Source organism: Hippocampus guttulatus, chromosome 9 (genome assembly GCF_054856545.1).
Source record: "Hippocampus guttulatus isolate MCC_2025c chromosome 9, RoL_Hgut_1.0, whole genome shotgun sequence".
Classification (NCBI taxonomy): Eukaryota; Metazoa; Chordata; class Actinopteri; order Syngnathiformes; family Syngnathidae; genus Hippocampus; species Hippocampus guttulatus.
In genome coordinates, this window is record NC_141269.1 from 11,095,041 (window position 1) to 11,117,173 (window position 22,133).

The 22,133-nt window shown below is 40.9% G+C and overlaps 1 protein-coding gene across 3 annotated transcripts; it reads left to right on the top strand.

Annotated features, from left to right (window-relative positions):
- The first annotated feature begins 484 nt into the window (after positions 1-484).
- Positions 485-21,894, top strand: smc3 (structural maintenance of chromosomes 3). Of its 3 annotated transcripts, XM_086119791.1 has the most exons (29): positions 485-653; positions 1,047-1,122; positions 1,613-1,651; positions 1,733-1,800; positions 1,889-1,960; positions 3,423-3,502; positions 3,596-3,674; positions 3,828-3,945; positions 5,047-5,222; positions 5,398-5,478; positions 6,029-6,193; positions 7,268-7,389; positions 8,031-8,244; positions 8,603-8,706; positions 8,929-9,028; positions 9,444-9,604; positions 10,316-10,457; positions 11,176-11,326; positions 11,434-11,584; positions 13,513-13,666; positions 13,824-13,982; positions 15,675-15,782; positions 16,204-16,312; positions 16,516-16,763; positions 18,780-18,992; positions 19,078-19,266; positions 20,523-20,700; positions 20,798-20,904; positions 21,403-21,894. In XM_086119791.1, exons 1-29 carry the CDS (start codon positions 639-641, stop codon positions 21,472-21,474), a joined length of 3,651 nt encoding a protein of 1,216 aa, XP_085975917.1. In that variant the 5' UTR covers positions 485-638; the 3' UTR covers positions 21,475-21,894. The 3 variants fall into 3 exon arrangements, with proteins under 3 accessions (XP_085975917.1, XP_085975918.1, XP_085975919.1); XM_086119792.1 differs by lacking the exons at positions 485-653; positions 1,047-1,122; positions 1,613-1,651; positions 1,733-1,800; positions 1,889-1,960 and adding an exon at positions 2,193-2,339; XM_086119793.1 differs by lacking the exons at positions 485-653; positions 1,047-1,122; positions 1,613-1,651; positions 1,733-1,800; positions 1,889-1,960 and adding an exon at positions 2,222-2,302.
- Positions 21,895-22,133: the final 239 nt, after the last annotated feature.

A 22,133-nucleotide genomic window follows, 5' to 3' on the forward strand; every position in this document is an offset into this window, starting at 1 on the left:
CTGCGCAGAACCCTCAAGCTTCCTGGCCTCTGGTAGAGGACCCGAGCTGAATGAGGGACGGACACCACCCGAGGGGGGGTGAGACGAGGAATTTTTTATATATATATAGAGAGAGAGAGAAAGAGAGATTACATTTTTAAACGACAGTCGGGTAATTTTCATCATGCTTCCTACGCCACTTGACGTGGTACAGTAGCTATCTGTTTCTCTCTCACCCCTTTCGCGCCCACAGGACAACCAGCTGCGCTGTACCAAATTTACGAAATGGGGATGCGAGTAAACCACCAAACTTTCATGATTGTTAGTTATTTGCACAGACGCAACTATAACACAATACGTATGTTATGTATACAGGATAAACTCAGATGTTGTTCCAGATTTGATACAAAACGGATTGTTGTTCTTAGTTACCATGAGGATGTTTATTGTTATTACCCTGTTTTGACTTTGGTATGTTCCATTTATCCCGCCCCCGCCGCCATTTTCCATGTTTTCCTCCACTACGGAGTAGTTCACCAGTTTTAAATGCTGAAACCATAATCTTTGTCCAAGTGTGGACTTTTATTTTTCATCTCCATTTACGTGGAGTTGATCGGCTACCTCCTGATTCAGTCAAGGAGACGCCGAAATAGACGAGGATGTATATCAAACAGGTACGCCAACGACCCGAGTGTCTCCGTTTTACTTTACAGGGCCGACTGGGCTAGAATTGACACTTAGCTAAATGAACCCTGATCTGAATACGCAGCTTTACTGTAAATATTTTGTTTCTTTTCGTTCACAAAGTTAAGACAGATCACATTCAACTTAAACTTAATATCTGCAATGCTGAGGTAAACCAGAACTTGAATTGCCCGCCCTCCTCTTGAGGATGCTAGGCGAAAGCTAGCTGAATTTTCAAACCTTAAGCCTACTCTCTCGATTACGACTTTCTACGTACCTACGATATTTGTTACCGGCGCATTTACAGTGTAATAAACACGATGCATTTATCAATTTGTTGCCTTCTCAAAAAGATGCATTGATGCCCATTGGGTCTTGTGCAGGTTATCATCCAGGGGTTCCGAAGTTACCGGGACCAGACTGTGGTAGACCCGTTTAGTCCCAAGCACAATGTCATCGGTGGGTTCTGGACCACTGACCCCCATTCTCCTTCATTACACTGCATTTACTGTCTGGACAGACACCTAAGTTGTTATTTTAGGGACAACACCCACATGAGTTAAGTAGAACAAACAGCATTTCCCAACAAATGAAAACAGATATTTTACATTTGAAATAATCTTGTGTAGTTTCAAATAGTCACAAATGTAATATTTAGGGTGAAATTTGGACCTGCTGGTTGAAAATTATATACTGACACATAATTATTGTGCCTGGAACAAAAAAAAAGCATTGGCATAGCTAGATACAATACAGTACATCTTTATATAGCATTTTCACGACAGCTGCAGCTGTAACAAAGAACTTTACAGATGAACAGAGATATATTATTTGTAGAAAATAATTTTCAAACCACTTAAGTGAACGTGGATAGTTTGACCCCTCATGACACACTAATGTTGCTGTGGCACACACCGATTTATTTTAATTTTTCCCCTCTCTTTCACAGTTGGGAGAAATGGATCAGGAAAAAGTAACTTTTTCTATGGTATGTGGGCCCCTTCGAATAATATCTTCATTCCATGATCTAATTAGAACTCAGGTTAATTGTTTATGTCTTCCTCCCCAGCCATTCAGTTTGTGCTCAGTGATGAGTTCAGCCACCTCCGACCTGAGCAGCGCTTGGCCTTGCTCCATGTAAGTATCTACACAGGTAGCATAAGCAGCAATTAAGACAAACTTTAGTAATCATGCAAACATAAATGTTCCTCTGGTGTTTCTGTAGGAAGGAACTGGTCCTCGAGTCATTTCTGCATTTGTGGAGATTATATTTGACAACTCTGACAACCGGCTGCCGGTAAGACTATTATATTGGTAAACACTGTTGATGTTTTTTTTTTTTGTTTTGTTTTGTTTTTAACTATTACCAGTGCATACATTACTCATATTATAAGCTTGAAATGTCCATCAGGCTGCTGGCCAAGTTTTCACAAACAAGTTCAGCTCATTACCCAAGTTAGAAATGTATTACTGTAATCCACCAACACGAACGTTAAATTCCCCACCGCCCCCTTATTTCTCAACATTCTCCTGAACCCTGTTGTTTCATATTCTACCCTGGGAACCTCCTTCTCCGTGGCACTCGTACTAAAACTTGACGAGCTAACCACCGATCTAACCAGCAAATTCAAGATCATTGGTGAGAAGAGCAGTGTGGGCAGTCCTATACTTCAGCAGTTAGGTTTTTTCATGAATTTATTTATGGAAGATTTTAGAAGCATTTCAAGTGCTCATTCCATGGAATAAAAACACATTTTATACAGTGAAACGTTCCGTGTTTTTCAGACCACAAGGCACACTTGAAGTCCATTAATTTCCTCAAAAATTGACAGTGTGCCTAAGATATGGATGTCGGGTTTTTAGTTTGTGGTCTTGAATTCAAATTCCTTCATATTTACTTTCACACATCTCATTGTACATGTTTTCATCATACCGGAACCACAATTAATTCCTGCTTCTGTATCTACAAATCATGGAAAATGTAGTCCTACCAGTCTGATGCTTACTACCAGACAGAACGTGAGCTCAGTGTTTCTGGCAACGGGTTTCCAGTGTTGTTACGATGTGGCACAATATCATTGTGATCTGTAAAACCGAGAGGTAAATGACACAGCCTGCTTCCAATAGCTCCCCGGATCGAGCAAAAAAAGATCAGCCTTGCATAGTGGAGAGCGAGGAAGTTGGTGTATCTTATAAATGTATTGACTTGTATACAGCTGCTGAACTGTCTACCTAGATAGCACCACCCAGCCAAAGGAATCACATGACCACCAAGGTTGATTTGCGATGTTCAAACTTTTTTGGGGACAGTCGGAGGAGCACCTCCTCTTGTCCGCCCGAAGAAACCCATGTGCACAGAGAAACAAAAACATGCGAGACCCAGTCTGAACCTAGCATAATAGTGCTAAATCTATCAAATAAACATATGGTACAAGTAGAATAAAGTTATTTGACAAACAATACTTCACAAATATAATGCACTTTATAATCTGGTGTGCCTTAATATATATATAGAAATACCCGTTGATTGATATTACACCTAATGATCCATTGTGCCCAATGGTCCCAAAGGTTCAGTCAGCGTGAACCCTGAACATACCAACACCTTTTTTTAATAGCTTTTTGTCTTTCTGCCTGGTGTGTATTATTTAGGCCACGAAAGTGCTACATTATAAAATCATTTTGGTCTGAAATTGCTGTTGCCAATGAATGGAAGTTAGGTGACATGAGCGGCTAATTGGGATTGTGTCTCCCTCCAGATTGACAAAGAGGAAGTCTCCCTTCGTCGTGTCATCGGTGCAAAGAAGGACCAGTATTTCTTGGACAAGAAGATGGTGACGTAAGTGTTTGTGTCCCAGTAATCACAGGGATTGATTACTGGGACACGCTGAATTGATGTGATCACGTTTGGTGGTGTTTGTGATTGGTGCAGCAAGAATGACGTCATGAACCTTCTGGAAAGTGCTGGCTTCTCCCGCAGTAACCCTTACTATATTGTCAAGCAGGGCAAGGTGAGAAGGAAGTGTTGGTTTGATCTCCAACTTGCTCAACACATCATAAATGGTTTTCCACTATCATAAATGAAGTCACGTTGATACGCCCCTATTGTGCGATAGATGTTGTAATTTTTGAGAAAAGGGTAATTATTTTAATGTTTGATGCAGATCAACCAAATGGCCACAGCACCTGACTCTCAGCGTCTGAAGCTGCTTAGAGAGGTGGCAGGAACAAGAGTGTATGATGAACGCAAAGAAGAAAGTATTTCGCTCATGAAGGAGACAGGTGTGCTCTAAACAATATTATCCATCCATCCATTTTCCGAACCGCCTAATCCTCACTAGGGTCGCGGGGGGTGCTGGAGCCTGTCCCAGCCGTCTTCGGGCAGTAGGCGGGGGACACCCTGAACCGGTTTCCAGCCAATCGCAGGGCACACAGAGACAAACAACCATGCGCGCTCACACTCACACCTAGGGACAATGTAGTGTGTTCAATCCGCCTGCCATGCATGTTTTTGGAACGTGCGCACCCAGAGAAAACCCACGCAGGTCCGGGGAGAACATGCAAACTCCACACAGGGAGGCCGGAGCTGGAATTGAACCAAATACCTCTGCACTGTGAAGTTGACGCGCTAACCACTGGACTACCGGGCCGCCCTCTAAACAATATTATTTTATAAGTATTTTTTTCTTCATACAGGCAGCATACGATACTGGTGGTTAGCATGTCTACATCACATTTCTGAAGTTTTGGTTTTGTGTCGCAGCTCTGGTTTCATCCTGTGTGGATTTTTCATGTTTTCATTAACCTTGTGTGGGTTCTCGATGGGCACCCTGCACACTCTGGCATGCTACCACATTCTGAAAACATGCATTTTAGGCTATTTAAGAGTCCAAATTGTCCTTCGGAGTGAATGTCAGTGTGAACAGTTGATTATCTGTATGTGGCCTGCGATTGAGTGGCGACCAGTCCAGGATGTATTTTGGATAGCCTCCACCTTATATGCGACCCTAATCAGGATGAGCACTATGGGGAGAGCTAAAAGGTGGATATTTCTGTCACATTGAGATCAAAACACTATCCACAACTCTGAGAATGAAAATGTGATGTAAAGCCAACCCTACTCTTACCTTAATTTACTTTAGTGTAATCAGGAAATACCAGCACAGTACTGTTATTTATCCTCAAATCTACCTATGGCGATTTTGCAAAACAATCTGACATCACCAGCTGCAGAATATTGCCTGTGAATTAGTCTGCTAATATTTCAGTATACTTATTTGTTTGGTTTGATGTTCTAATTGGATATTGATCAATACAATTCCTTTAATATGTATTTCGAAACAAAGTTTTGTCATTATAATAATGATGCATGTGTCCATCCAGAGGGGAAAAGGGAGAAGATCAATGAGCTGTTGAAGTACATTGAAGAGCGTCTACACACTTTGGAGGATGAAAAAGAAGAGCTGGCTCAGTACCAGAAATGGGACAAGATGCGAAGAGCCCTTGAGTACACCATCTACAACCAGGAGCTCAATGAAACCCGCGCCAAATTGGATGAGGTAAACACCCCAAAGTTGCCTGAATGTGCTTGTTTGTAAAGATGTTTGCCAAAATACTTCCCAACAAATTGTGGAAGTAATAATTAGTGTGGTCGGAATTGTAATATATAAAGAAGTGGTGTTTCCATCACATTCTTTTGAGTTGATTTTCAGCATTGTAATTTATTTTTTCCAGCTGTCTTCCAAGAGAGAAACATGTGGAGACAAATCCCGACAATTACGTGACGCTCAGCAAGACGCCAGAGACAAAGTCGAGGTAAAAAAAATAAATGAATAAAAAAAATCCAACCGATATGAAAATTAGTAAAATATTACAATTCAAATCAATTACAGGAAGTAGAATGAAGACAAGTGCTTTCTGAGAAAAGCTGAATTTGATGTTTAGGTACCATCTGTAGTACCACTGCAGTTGGTGCTAAAACAGAAAAGTAACAAAAGGTTATAGTGCATAAGTACATTGGTTATTTTGATGCCCGCAACTTTTTACACCAAATGTGAGTGTTGGATACATGGCTGAAGTAGCTAATATTCACACTCCTACAACCGGCTGGTGATGCACTGACAGCAAAGGTCTAATTTTGCTCACTCTGTACAATATGCCAAGTACCGGTAGTTGTTGACGTCACACTAAAAAAGATACTGGTAGCCCTGATAATAAACACACAGAGGAGCCCGAAGAAGCTAAGCAGTCCTGACAGTTTGTACGCCAGATGTATCTAAAATAATTGCATCTCTTCAGGAGAAATACATGGAAGTTGCACTCCTCAATGAATGGAATCACCTTTTTCTTTCCTATCCTCATGTAGGAGACAGAGCGAGTTGTGCGAGAATTGAAATCCAAGGTCTCTGCCATGAAGGAGGAGAGGGAGCAGTTGTCGGCCGAGCGCCAGGAGCAGATTAAACAGAGGACCAAACTTGAGCTGAAGGCCAAGGACCTGCAGGATGAGCTGGCAGGCAACAGTGAACAGAGGGTATGGAAGCCTCCCATCTGCGTCACTCTGCTTACCAGCAACACTTGCCCTTCCTCTGCATCACTGCATGTATCTCCCTATAGTCACTGCTATCACGTGCACGATTGTTCTTTTAATGTACTGTAAGTCACTGCGTGTGGGAAATGGCACAAAGTGTAGCCATGGTGTGATTTTGCCTTCCCTTTAACCGTGTACAGTAATAATTAAATATTGAGTTTTATTTATTTATAAGTAAGATTGTGATTCAATAGTAAGCAGCAGCACACATAAATCCCACTGCACATCTTGACTGGCATCGGTTTGTGTGCAGAGCTGGTATGACTCACTTTCAGCAGAGCCTCATATTTGTGGGCACGTGTGTGTGTGTGTGTGTGTGTGTGTGTGTGTGTGTGTGTGTGTGTGTGTATGAAGATCATCATAAATAACAGCTTTATTGGCTCAGTCTTTGTGATGGCCATGATGAGTCCCAGGCAGAATGCTGGTTGGTGGTGGCTTAGCATCAGCCAAATGTTCCTGGAGCAAAATAAAAAGGAATGCATTCTGGCTGCTAGCACTGTGGCTACACTGTTCGCCAACTGGACAAGTATGTTAGTGTTTTATTTCTGAATGTCCTTTTTAACAGGGCTATTTTATGCTCTGCAACTTTGTGCATGAAGAGCAACCCATGCTCATATAACTGCTCTGCTCATATAACGCGCACTACAGCAGACAAAATCCACAAAGCCTGTTGGCAACGTGTAGCTTTATTTGCAATCACAGGGCGTTGTTGCAGTCCTGTGTGTTACTTGTTTTAAAAGTCCAATGTCCCTAATTTGGCAAGATTGGTCTCTGTGACCATAGTGATGCACAGTGCTTCCTGTACTTAAAAGATACCTGGTACAATGCTCTTTGTTGCCATGGTTAGAGATATTGGTTTTGTGTGCATGTTTTTTTTTGTCTTTTAAACTATGTTGTTTGTTAAGCCAAGTTTGTTTTGGCCAAGGAAATTCAGTATAGTACAGTAGAGATTTTTATTCGTCTTTGAACACAAAGAAACAAGCGCGGGGAATAAAAAAATCTGTTCCACTCTTGTAGAAACGTCTTCTGAAAGAGCGTCAGAAATTGCTGGAGAAAATTGAGGAGAAGCAAAAGGAGCTGCAGGAGACAGAGCCCAAATTCAATATGGTGAAGGAAAAGGAGGAGCGAGGTATCTCTAGGTAGGGATGACTCATTCACCACATCACAAGTTCCCAGAGCAACTGGAGAACAGGCCTAATTTCATGAGTCAGTCATCTTAATCTAAATGTCTTTTGACAGTGGCGGCAGCAGGGAATTTGGCGGGTGCATACAGCAATCATTTTAAGCATCGCCTAATCTGTTGATTCTTTTGTTGATTAGTCAATGAATCAGATTTTAAAAAATTATATCCCTTCATTTAAAAATAAGACATTATGTGAAAATGACAGTTCAGCAAATGTACAAATATAACTTAATGATTCAGTTACTGGTTTGGTCAGTAAAATTCCAGAAAGTAGGCAAAAATGTTCCTCATTGTTTTCCAAATCAAAGCAGAAGTTGGCAAATGTTTTATTTTGATTCAACTCAAAAATAATCAATCTGCTTCCACAGAGGACTACAGAAATCTGTTAATATTTACTGTTGAGCCTGATTCCAAAGATTTGTAAGTTAAACAGGGTCACTAAAAGTTAATTGATTATCAAAAGAATGCTTCATTTGATAATCAGTTAGTTGTCAATTTAATCATAACACTTCTTGCGCATACATTGTTATAGGTGAACTCTAACCAGAAATATAAATACATACTTAAAATGATGCAAACATTTTCATCTCCATCTAGACTTGCCCAGGCGACACAGGAGAGGACAGACCTGTACGCCAAGCAGGGCCGTGGCAGTCAGTTCACCTCCAAAGAGGAGAGGGACAAATGGATCAAGAAAGAGTTGAAATCTCTGGACCAGGCCATCAATGATAAAAAGAGGCAAATTGCTGCCATTAATAAAGATCTGGAGGACACAGAGACCAACAAAGAGAAGAACCTGGAGCAATATAATGTAAGAAGTCATTTTAATACATTATAATGTGTGTCTAAATGTTATGTTTTTATATTTTTTAATATATATTGTTATTTATACAGTGGATATAAATAAAAAGTCTACACACCCTTGTTCATATGGCAGTTATTTATGAAAAATGAGACCTAAATCATTTCAAAACATTTTCCACCTTTAATTTGACCTATTACTTTTACAACTCAGCTGAAAAACAAGCTGTTCAGAGCTTGCCACGTGACTCTTTTTATGTTTGAGTTTTATTTGATGTCCAGCACTTTATATGCATCTCTAGTTGTTTTTAAAGTGCTCAAAAATAAAGTTGAGTTGAGCTGATTATTTATTTCATTTTTGTCTCTAGAAACTGGACCAAGATCTAAATGAAGTGAAGACCCGTGTTGAGGAGTTGGACAAAAAATACTATGAAGTGAAGAATAGGAAAGATGAGCTGCAGAGTGAAAGAAAGTAAGATTCATTTTTTACTCATATGGCTTAAGGTCACAGTCCAAATAGAGGGTTCAACATTTGTCACTCAAGGCAAAACATAACAACAAAATCAACTATAATAACAAAACTAACCTTTCCTGATGAAGTAATGCACATGGATTTTGACTATTCCAAGAGGTTATGTCTTTCACTGTTATGGTGACATAAGTATAACTGTGTCCACATCCGTCATGTGTGTAGCTACCTGTGGCGTGAAGAGAATGCAGAGCAGCAGGCCTTGGCGGCCAAACGGGAGGACCTGGAGAAAAAACAGCAGCTCCTCAGAGCCGCCACGGGCAAGGTCTGTCACTGACTGGTGTAACACAACATCAGAAGTGTGTGTAGGCTTGCCACAATAATTACAATATCGAATAAGAGCTTGATGAGAGAAAAAATACACTCCCAAGTTTTTTTGGGGGGGGGGGGGCCTTGATAAATGATCATTTGCATGCATGCTTGTTGACATACATCATCAAAATTCACTTGTGCTGTCCATCAGCCTGCTCACCGCATTGTGCATTTGGCGCTCGCATTTGGCATCATGAGATAATAAAATCAATGTCCTGGTTATGCAAATTATTCACAGTTGAGGAGTAATACTGGACAGTAAAATGGTCTTTTCAAGCTTCACAGATTCACCTCCTGTTACTTCTGGTTTGTTTGTTTTTTTAAACAACTATGAAAAATGTATTCAACACTGTTTTTCTTCCCTCCAGGCCATCCTGAATGGCATTGACAGTATCAACAAAGTCCTTGAGCATTTCCGCCGCAAGGGCATTAACCAGCATGTGATCAATGGTTACCACGGCATCGTTATGAATAACTTTGAGTGTGAGCCTGCCTTTTATACCTGTGTGGAGGTGACTGCTGGTACCAGGTGTGTCATGATGTTTTATTTAATCCTTCTATTGAAAAAAAAATTAGTACTCCATTTGGAGCTTGAATGTGAACCGTCTAGAGTTGACTGAGATGTAAATTAAACGATGTCAAAACTAATGGCTGGAAAGAGATAGCGTTACAGTGGACCCCCGCATACTCACACTTGTTTTTTTGTTTTTAATAATTCTCGAAGCTCCTTTTTGTGAGCAAATATATTGTTATCATTGTATCAGGGATGGCAATTTTCCACGGATATGCGGGAATCCGCCATTTTATTTCTTAAATTGATCATTTTTGTGAATCGTCTAAATCCGTTGAGAAAATTTTAGGGGGGGTAAGGTACCTTATCGTCGAGTTTTCACGAGCTCTCCCGATCAGTCTTTCCATCTTCCGATTGTAAACAGCCCTACGATTGGACGTGTATGATGTCTTACTTGTTGTGATTGGTCGCCCTGTCCAGGCCACGCCCCTTTCCACTTTTTTCATCACTAGCCATTGCCATCCCTGTTGTATTTTGGGGGGTTGCATTTGAATGGCCGTCAATTCTATGCATATTTTCGCTATTCTCGGGCCGGCCCGGTCTCAATCACCTGTGAATAGCAACTCTATGCATTAGTAAATTAAAATGGTAGATTCACTGTATTCTATGCTCGATATTTTGGAATGTGGCCATCAGTAGTGATGTCATTTAACATGGTTTCACTTTCAGACTGTTCTACCACATTGTGGAGACCGATGAGGTCAGCACCAAAATATTAATGGAATTCAACAAGATGAATCTCCCTGGAGAGGTCACATTTCTACCCCTCAGCAAGCTGGATGTCAGGGACACTGCCTACCCAGAGACCAATGTAAGGACTACACTTGAGTTGCATGGCTGGACCATAATTCACATTTAATATAATTTTGTCAAAATTACTTAACGTAATTTCTTGAGAATAACAGACGTTCAAAAATTACTTGCACACAGTAGTGCTGATATATCAAGTTATTAAATGTAAACAGAAGCAGCACAGTCCATATTTTTGTACAAATGCAATTATCAATCTAAATAAGAGGCACAAAAATTTTTTTGTGAGCAGCAGTGTATTTTAAAAAAACAAAATAAAAGGAGGGGCTTCACTGTGATGTAATTTTGAAAACATTTATTTTGCAGCTCTCAAAAGTCTAATTCAAAACACACTACTGTAATGTGAAAACAAATATATATATTTAATACACCCACTATGTATTCATCGATTATCTGAATCGCTTATTCTCAATGTATGTTTAATCTTGTAGGCCACTCCTCCAGGTTGACTTATCGTCTTTGCGATATATATCATCATATCGCCCAGCTCTAGTACTCGCCTATGCCAAGAAAGTGCATTCTTTGGCAGTGACAAAACCGTAAACCTCATGAAATTTGGTTGAGAAATGAGCCAATTACGACTTATTTTTTATGTCTGTGCATTGCCTTTGCTCTTTCTAGTTTTCTTAAGTATCGCGTCATATACAGTAGTATTGGACTTTACCTAGTGTAGAGTATCTTCCCTGTGATCATACAATCTTGTATCAACCTTGCATCAGGATGCCATTCCAATGATCAGCAAGCTGCGCTACAGCCACAATTTTGACAAGGCGTTCAAACATGTATTTGGGAAGACCTTGATTTGTCGCAGCATGGAGGTTTCGACGCAGCTGGCCCGGGCTTTCACAATGGACTGCATCACTCTGGAAGGTTTGGTCAACCACACTCCACAGTCATAGAACCCATGAGGATAGTTGCTAATTGCAAGCAAATCAATAGAACATGTGAAGAGGCTTGATGTCTGCTTGACCTTGTAGGTGACCAGGTGAGCCACCGTGGAGCTTTGACAGGAGGTTATTATGATACCAGAAAGTCTCGTCTGGAGCTGCAGAAGGACATGAGAAAGGCTGAAGAGGAGCTGGGTGAGCTGGAGGCCAAGCTTAACGAGAATCTGCGCAGGAACATTGAACATATCCTTTTTGATTTGCACTGCTTTGGCAATGCATTTTCCATGGGCCATGCGAGGATGTTGATTCTATGGCTGGTGAACCATTTCTACAATTTTCAGTATGACAGGATGCCTCTCCAATAAAATCATAGATATTTTAACCAGGGGTGCCAATAATTCAAATTAGTGACGGTATTACCATACACCCCAATATGATGAGGAGATATGTATCTCTTTCTGTCTTTTCTCTCTTCAATCATAAATAGCTGTGGCATTGTATGATCAGAAATGGCACTTTTAGGCATTCCATGTTTTCTTTTGTGTCAGCTAGTTCCTCAGTACACTTTTAGTGGCATCTGACATTAAAATGAACAAAAATGGAAGAAAACATGGCAATCTCTTAATTGTTTTTCGTGGCTGTATCGTGTGCGTGTGTATAAATGTTCCATGAGTGGATGGCTGAGTTAATATTTTAAAAATGGTTTCACATTTGGATTACCATACATACTGAATCACAAAGCTGGGATGCCGCAGGATGCCTAAGGCAGGTAAAAGAAGGATGAGAGAATATTGGACCCAGCCACAATGACTCACTGCTGTCAGAGCTGAAAAGCACGTGAGGATATGGATAGAGAGAGGATATGTGTTGCTTGTGCAGTATTTTTTGATGACATGGTCACTTCTACATGTGTTGGCACATCTGTGGTGAATCGGGTGATGCGTGTGTGTGCGTGTGTACCTGCTGGTTAACTCTACGTGAGAAGGCAGGCAAAAGCACCGATGACCAGTTCTCTACCGCAGTGGTGAGTCACAGTTGACATCAATTATTTAAAAGCCCACCGTTGTTTTGCGTCTCTCCACCTCTGCCCTGTCTAGGCGTGAGATTGCACTGATTCACCCCACCCGTCGCTTTTAGTTAAGTGTCCAGTCCATCTTCATTTTGCTGAGACAGACAAGTATAAAGGAAGCTGTGCTCAGATGGCTCAGCACTTCTCCAATTTTTTGTCTTGAATTTGTTCAATATCACTTGCCGAGTACTCACATTTTTAACGTCCCTTTCATATCTGTCGTTTTCACTGACGGAAATGCTATTGAGCCGTGCATTGCCTGGACCGTAATTCAATCAATTAAACCACCATCTTATTGATTTGCCTGCATTAATGGACTTCTTTGAAACCTCCAAGGTCCAGTGGAGTGTAGGAGTCATGGACAATCGATAGTGCTGTCTGTTCATTTAGCTTTAAGATGGCAGGGTTCTTGCAGATCCTTAAAAGGCCTTGAAAAGGAATGAATCCACAAATCAAAAAACAAGGCCTTAATTGGCCTCTAAATGTTAATCAAATTAATCTTTGAGAAGTCTGAAAGGTTGTTAACACACAATAATTTTGATTTTATGAATGTAAAATTGTCTTGCATCAACAAATAAATTAACATTCTTTCAAGACAAATTTTCAGAATGAATCTAGTAACATGCACAGTCATGTAAGCGGAAGCAACAAAATTGATGTGTGTTTAGTGGGGACTGCTAAGAACAGATCAATGCACGTCAGTTCTGTACTCCAGCAACTTTGGACAACGAGACGTCCGGAACAGTGTTGAGTGGGTTTTAAATTTTATTCTGAATGGAATTAAAACGTCTTAAATTTAATTTAGGCTGTAGGAACCCTAGATGAGGACGTCCAGCCCTCCGAAAGGTAGATCTTTGATGGCAGAGATTTACTGTGAAAATCCATTTCACAAGGCTTCTTAGATGCATGCGCCCCACCCCGTCCAACAGTTCATTTTTACTAACAATTTTTTCATTAAGGCAATTGTTTTGTTTGACTTTTTCACGAGGCTTGTCTCATGCAATGTCACAGAATTTTACGATTAACCATTGAATTAAATTATTTTTGTTCTTAATGAAAATTTGCAATACATGGTGAAGACTTCCTTAACATGTGCTTTCACGTATCAATAATGAGATTGACCAGTTGATGAACCAAATGCAGCAGATTGAGACGCAGCAGAGGAAGTTTAAAGCCTCCCGTGACAGTATTCTGTCCGAGATGAAGATGCTGAAAGAGAAGAGGCAGCAGTCAGAGAAGACGTTCATGCCAAAGGTGACCAAAATGACTTGAAATTTGTAAGGAAAGCATATCACCAGGCATTGGGGTCATTTATACCATAGTCTTCATTGTCTTTTTTTTAAGCACAGGTCATTTGTTGAAACTGATCATCGCTCTTTGTTTTTTGTGTCTTCTTTTGTTTCTCGTGCAGCAACGAAGTCTTCAGAGTCTGGAGGCCAGCCTCCATGCCATGGAGTCCACCAGGGAGTCACTGAAGGATGAGTTGGGCACCGATTTGCTTTCCCAGCTCAGCCTGGAGGACCAGAGGCGTGTGGATGACCTCAATGATGAAATACGTCAGCTTCAGCAGGTGAGGGGGACATGAGGAAGGAAAAGTGTTGGAGTTTGGTTTTATGATGATGGTTTTCTGCTCTGTCCCTGTTTAATCCATTTTTTTCATACATGCATTTGAAGTAGGGCGGCCTGGTAGTCGAGTGGTTAGCATGTCGACTTCACAGTGCAGAGGTACCGGGTTCAATTCCAGCTCCGGCCTTCCTATGTGGAGTTTGCATGTTCTCCCCGTGCTTGCGTTGATTTTCGCCGGGTCCTCCGGTTTCCTCCCACATTCCAAGAACATGCATGGCAGGCTGACTGAACACTCTAAATTGTCCCAAGGTGTGAGTGTGAGTGCAAATGTTTGTTTGTTTCTATGTGCCCTGCGATTGGCTGGCAACCAGTTCAGGGTGTCCCCCGCCTACTGCTCGAAGACAGCTGGGATAGGCTCCAGCACCCCCCCTCGACCCGAGTGAGGATAAAGCGGTTCGGAAAATGAATGAATGCATTTGAAGTATTTTAGCCATAAATGACTTTTTAAAAAAATAATTATTATTTACTCACATACTGCATGCAAGTTAAAAACACAAGTTTGACAAAACTAGAACTGTTACTCCTTGGATGTATTCATATAACGATATAGAGTATGATATTTATATCTAGTTGCTCTTAAGATTATCTATACCAAATAAACTAAACTAAAAATAAACAACTCCTGTAAAAAGATGTCCATGGCAATTCATATTCTGTAATTAAACTGACTGACTGATGTGCCAGCGTAAAAAGTGAAATTAATTAAACACAGGTCGATTGAGATGGTAATGGTAAGTGCCAAGAGAGAAAAGCTACGTTATATGGTAGAAATCATGGTTTTGTTTTTTGTTTTTTGTTTTTTGGTTTGTTTTTTTGCGTCATAAAAGCAAATCAGTGTCATGGTCATGCAGCCTTTGACTGTTTGGCGTGAAATTGACATTTGCTTACACTAATGAAAAAAAAACAGTCCTTTGTGAGATGTGTTATTTTGGAGGCATTATGTTGAGAAAACCGTTTTAGAAAATACAAATGCTCTTCATTCATTTAAAATGATTAACATGTGTAATGAAACCATAATTGTTTTTTCATACCATCGTTTTGAATAATCTCATGACACAATATTTGTTCATAAGTTTAAAATGGCCATCATTGAACCTAATAAAAGTTGAAAAGGTCTCTGATATGTAAAAAAGGTTCCCGCCGCTGTAATAAAAACATTGTTTTCTCAACAAAACAAATACTAATAATAATTCTAATACTGTTTGCAATATAATTAAAATAGATCAATTCATATGCACTTGAGTGCAACACCATTGTTGTCTTAATTTTGCCATCGTCCTTTTATTCCTGCTGCTTCTAGTGCATTTAAATGACCTGGGTGCGGTAAATGGCGCAGACAGCAGCTGTGTGTGGGCGGTTCCTGTGATCCTTTTTTTCTGCGCCAGCTTCTTTCAGCTCTCGCCCGAATAATCTCAAATTGTCCCCACTTGTGTTACGCAACTTCACCCACACAACCCAGAATCTTTAACGTATGTTTCTCCAGAGTTTGCACTTCTTCGATGTGACATGTAACGCATTTTATTAAAGTGAACGTTGCCGTGGTACTCAGAGTGAATAGATACGGTCGCTGCTTTCTCAGTTGTTAAACCAAGACCAGTCGCATAAATAACATTGTGGTTTCTTGTGCCACCCGCAGGACAACAGACAATTGCTGAATGAGAGAATCAAGTTGGAGGGCATCATGACCCGAGTGGAGACGTACCTTAATGAGAATTTGAGGAAGCGTCTTGATCAAGTGGAGCAGGTATAGTGTGGCTTCAATGTCCGGTGGGAGCGGGAAATAATTACTTGATTCCCTGCTGATTATTATGAGCTTACTCGCATTTCATTGAGTAAAGTGTATTTCAATCCCCGAGCAAAACACAAGTTAGTACTTTTCATAACTTTTCTCAGCAGGGATTTTGGTCAGGTTCAGGAGAGATTTTATTTGCATACAGAACAGAAAATTCAGTTCGCAGTCTCAAGTGGCCACTCGAGATGTATTTAAATGCCAGGTGTTGCACCCAACACCTGTGTGTTTGTGAATTAACTTTTGATTAGATCAACCCAAATTCATGTTAATATGTACTCAGGGCAATGCCTGGAATAAATTTGACTGTTGAATGTAATGCAGAATAGGAATTTGTATGAACAAAGACTCTCCTTGTTTTGATTTGCAAACACAGGAGCTAAACGAGCTGCGAGAGACCGAGGGAGGCACCGTTCTCACAGCCACAACATCTGAGCTGGATGGCATCAACAAACGGGTCAAGGAGACACTGGCTCGATCAGAAGGTATGGTCAACACTATGGCCCGGAGAAGTACATAAAGCTCCACTTGTGTGCTTGATAGAAGCATAGCAGTATAACCATTGTCTTACTCTCTAATATAATACAACCAACCAAACAGTATTGATTCAATTTGTTGATCTCGAACCATATAAGATGAAATGCAAGTGACACAAAAAACGGAGAAGTACTCGCATGTTCTCTCTTAGATCTGGATTCTTTGGTTGACAAGACCGAGTCGGAGATCAAGGATCACATCAAGAGCATGGACCGCTGGAAAAACATAGAGAAGGAACAAAACGACGCAATCAATCATGACACCAAGGAGCTGGAGAAGATGACCAACCGGCAGGGCATGCTGCTCAAGAAGAAGGAGGAGTGTATGAAAAAGATCAGGGAGTTGGGCTCGCTACCTCAGGAGGCTTTTGAGAAGTACCAGACTCTCACACTCAAGCAGGTATTACCGTCTTTACTTAACTTGCTTTTCAGAGTAAGGGCCTCTTTATTTAAAAAAAAAACAAACAAAAAAACACCAACAACAACAAAAAACATTGGGGTCACTTATTACCCCACAACTCCTCATTTATGTAATTTGTCAAGATCTCAAAATCTAACAGGGTGAGCCACAACAATTTATTGACTTCACCTCCTAGCATCTTAATTTTACAAGTGTTTAATTTGATTTTTTTGGGCTGTGTACACTACTGGTATATTGGAGGAGTAAATATTTGAACTACATTTTTACCGATTGGGCCAACCTTTTTCTGTGCTTACACATGAAAGATTCCATTCAAAAGGCAGTCTATAAAAAAACGGCTGTCGTCATTTTTTCCAGCATTTGGAGTAAATGAACTTCTTGATAGGAGCATCAGAGATTAATTTTATGAAACATTCTAAAGGCGCAAATGAAGAAGACTGAAAACAGCATTGCATCAACTCAACAAAATAAAATAAAATAAATACTGCAACTCCATCCTTAGGGATTCATGTAGCGCTGATTATTGAGAAGGCTGTCGTCTACCAGTTTGATTCATGCTTCTCAAATAAAGTTATTCCAATTATCTTTAGTTATGTTGTTATTAATAATTAAGGGTAGTCATCTATGTGAAGATACGTTAATGATTCCTCACAATTATTAGGTTTATGTTTTCAAATGATCACTCCACAATATTGCTTTGAATTCTTAATGACCCATTACTGGTGAGCTATTTATAGAACACACCCACGGGCACCTGTTATAAACATGTGAACTCAGCCTAGCGACAATCAGTACCAAAGTTGAAAACATCTGCTCCAAAGCTAATTGAACTCGACTTGTGAGCCTCGCTGTGGTTATTTTCCACACCTCTGTTAAGTACCGTCTTGGATTCCAAGCTTTATTTGTTAATCGGTCCTCACCGAACTTTGTATTCTTGTTCTTTGCTTGCTTGCTTTCCAGCAGCACCGTAAGTCACCAAATAAGCCTTTGAAAATAGACTTTGGCCAAGTAGATTTGTGCTCCACTCCAATGACTGGCCAGTTCGAAAATAAACAACTGTTGAACTCTGATGCGGAAAAGAAAGCAGAAGCTCCCCCCGGGAACGAGGCCTGAAGCCTTCGCCCACCCACCCCCTTAGCAATGACTCAGATACGAGTCAGTGCTCAGCTTGTTGCCTCTGGGGGGGCTCAGACTCTGACTGAGTGCACTTGGCTGCAGCTTCATAAATGTCTAAGCATGTACTCTTCTGCGTACGTGTGCTGTTTTCTTTCCATGACAATGCTGAGAATAGCCCTCCTCTTTCTCAAACAACCCACATAATAACTCTTTCTCTGTGGAAGCGTGTTCTTGGATAGGGTGATGCCATCGATTGCAGAAGTGGAGAGGTGATGGAGAATGCTCTTTGCTGTTCCTTCTGCGACGCCAATCAATGGATAGGGGGGTTTAGAGAGTGTTTTGTTGTTGTTTTTTTTAGCTCAAGCATCTTACTAATTCATCAGCTAACCTTGTTTTCAGAAGATGATAGAATGTAATCATGCCTATGATAAGTGTGTGCCTACCTGTATTTCCTCAAATAGCGGCTGTCCGTCTAAAAGATACTCTGCCCCAGTTAGTGGCAGGGTTCATCATCCAAAGGCATGTTCAAACCTCCCTGAAATAGACACCTAACTTTATCCATTGGGGAAGAAAATCTGTTCGTAGCTGTCATCGTCTCAGTTCATAAACATGTTGTTTGTTTTTAATAGCGCACAAATAGTATTACTTTTCAAGATTCATCAAAGTGATCATGAAAAAGGCTATCAATGTAATCTTGGTGCTCTAAACTACTTGACTACTGTGGCAGCTTGCTACCTGTTAAAACGTCTGTCAATGAAAAGAAAGAACTATATATCGTTTTGTACTCTGTAAAAATTGAAGTACCACAGTAGCACATGGAGTAAAAATGCACCATGATAATTCGGGGAGAACTCATGTTCTATTCTTTCCCCCGGACAGTTGTTCCGTAAATTGGAGCAGTGCAACACGGAGCTGAAGAAGTACAGTCACGTGAACAAGAAGGCCTTGGATCAGTTTGTCAACTTCTCTGAGCAAAAGGAGAAACTGATCAAGCGTCAGGACGAACTGGACCGAGGTTACAAATCCATCATGGAGCTCATGAATGTTCTGGAGCTGCGCAAGTACGAAGCCATTCAGCTCACATTCAAACAGGTACTGCTCTCCTAAAACTTTTTCGATGTGCAGTCCTCCACATTTTTGTCTGTCACCTGACTCTTGCCCTGTCTCACACCCGCAGGTGTCAAAGAATTTCAGCGAAGTGTTCCAGAAGCTGGTACCTGGAGGCAAAGCGACGCTGGTGATGAAGAAGGGAGACGCCGAAGGCAGTCAGTCTCAAGATGAAGAGGGCGGCGCGGAGAGCGAAAGGGGCTCTGGCTCACAAAGCAGCGTGCCCTCTGTGGATCAGTTTACCGGCGTGGGGATCAGAGTAAGAGCCTCACTGTTTTTGGAAACCATTCTGTCCAGATTGTCCTCAAATTAGCCTATGTTTAGCCATTTTTATGTTATGGTTGATGGGGAGTCTGTACTTTTTTTTTAAAATATGTTTTTAATATTCACAGAGAGGAGGAGGGTCTGATGCAATCTGTGAATGAGAATAAGCTGTTTGCAGTGTAAATCATGTAAAAAAGCGACCAGTAGTTGGCAGTGGTGCCTCACGTGCTTGAAATGCATGTTTTACAAAAAGCTTTTTCTCCATTTTTTGCCCAGGAATCTCCATTTCCATGAAACTTAGCCATTTTGTAATGCCGTTTGCTGAGGAATGGAAAAATATAGAACCATTTTTTTTCTGCTGAAAGAAGAGAGTCCAAACTTTATTTTGGTAGGCTCCGTGTTTCAATAGCATTAGAACCAAATATTCTGTGGGCCTTGCAAGATCAGTCAAAATCCAGTAAAACGCTGGGATTGAGGGGGTTGCTCCGGTGAAAATGTCTGGGATTGAATGAGTTAAAGGTATCTCACATTCTTCGGTTATATTAAAAAACGAAAGGATAAAAAAACATTTCAGCCCAATTAATATCCACTTGTCACACGCCGGTTAAAGGCATGCTGTATTGAGGGGTGGGGGATCTGTCTCATGCAAATGCAGCCTACAGCTTTTGTTACCATGGCAATGTGGATGTCATGCGACCAAACGAGCATCCACTCTGTGTTGCCAACTGAGTAGGGTTGGGTATCGAGAATTAATCAGAACCGGGTCTAACATTCTGATATTCTCAGAATGCTTCCCATTTTCAAATTTTGGTCCATCGTTTCAATGCCACCACTGAAAAAGCTGCACGTGTGTGTGTGAGAGACGCTGCACGGCGGCGAACAAAAGTGTGGCTTAACTTTGTTAAACAATATGACCAGTTGGCCCTCTTCGCACGACGAACATGGTGAAACAACTTTGGATACACGGTGATACATGCGTCACAGCGCTCCCTCCCACTCTGACCCTCAGCCTAGCACTACATTGAAGTCAAAATTTGTACGTATAACATTCACATGAGTCTTAGGCCAACACTGAGGCCGCCAACAAATCAAACTGCAACTGAAATGGTGGGCCAATTAAAATGAAAAAGAAAGCAAACATTTCCATATCTTTTTTTTTTAATCCAATTCCGAAAGGAAGCTATATTACATTGATGGTAAAAGTAACAGAGGGCCGTGTGTGTGGGTGTGTTGCGGTATGTGTGCGTGTAGGTGTCTTTTACAGGCAAGCAGGGTGAAATGAGAGAAATGCAGCAGTTATCTGGAGGTCAGAAGTCTTTGGTGGCCCTGGCTCTGATCTTTGCTATCCAAAAGTGTGACCCCGCCCCTTTCTACCTTTTCGACGAGATCGACCAGGCCCTCGACGCCCAGCACAGGAAGGCTGTCTCGGGTAACGGGCGGAAATTTCACACAAACACCGAGTACGTGCCGTTAACGTTGATGAAATACTAACATATCAACATACTTGCGTTGCATATCCACTGAAGACATGATTGTTGAGTTGGCTGGCCACGCTCAGTTCATCACTACGACCTTCAGGCCTGAGCTGCTGGAGTCTGCTGACAAGTTTTATGGAGTTAAATTCAGAAACAAGGTGAGCTGGGTGCCGGTGGTTCTTGCGAAATTGAGCCTAGGACAACTTGGCAACCTAGTGCCTCGCACATCTGCCTCACAGAGCTTTGGAGTTCAAATGGTTGTAGTTTGCATATTCTGCGGGTGCTTCTGTTGGCTTAGCCTTCCTCCCACATGTCATACTTTTGATGGAAGTGGCCTGAAAAGGTTTTGCTGCGGTGTGCTTAATTAAACTTGCACATCTCCTGGTGAGGCTTTTTTTGCCCCTCGCAGTACGGTTGCTTTTTCTGAGTTAGAGCTACAGCGCCCTCTGCTGCCTGGAGTGATAATGCTTTGAGAGCCGTCCGTAGATAAACCGCAATACAGAACAGGAATAGGGATTGTGTGCATTGTAATTGAAATGATTCTAATCAGCTTACATCTGCTTTGTTTTTAACTTTTTACGTTTTGTTTTTAAATCTGTAAAATTATTTTGCATTGAGTGTTGAAATTGCGTTTTGTATTCTTTTTTTTTTTCTAGGTGAGTCACATTGATGTGATCACAGCAGAGCAGGCCAAAGATTTTGTGGAGGATGACACCACCCATGGTTAATGGTTGACTCCTACTCTGCTTCTTCTGCGTTCTTAAGGTTTAAAGTACACTGTAACCTTCTTGGCTGTTGTTCACTGAGTTTCTTAATTGGAGTTGACTGAATTTGTATGACTTGAACATTTGAAGTTCTGCAGAAAAGCTTTACCAATGTTTGTTTCACTCTATACCCATTCCATCCTGTCAAACCACTTTTCCCACCATACTGTGTGCCATCAAATGTTCAAAACTAGTCACTCTTTTCTATAGTTACTATCTTGTGACATTTTCTCACTTAGTATATTTATATACATGTGATTTGAATTCTGCAGCGCCATGTCAATGATGGAAAGTTGTTTTTTTTTTCATTGAATTTGATGTTGGAATCCTCTGAATTTTTTTGCTCCTTTTGTATGTAATAAATTGGGGACAAAGGAAAAAGAAGCCTTAAACGTTGGCTCCCGTTTCTACCGTTAGATGGCGTAGTTCTACTGTAGCTCTTTTCGCGGTTAGTTCCATGATATTTTATGTGTTGCAGCTCTGTCTACAGATATACCAAATATAACCAAAAGAAATTTCTTAAGTAACAAAATATTTTTTAATGTATCACATCACTGGAATAGTTCAAATGGTCTCTTTTTACTCAGCACAAAAATCCCTTTTTTGGAGGGTGTCAACCAATT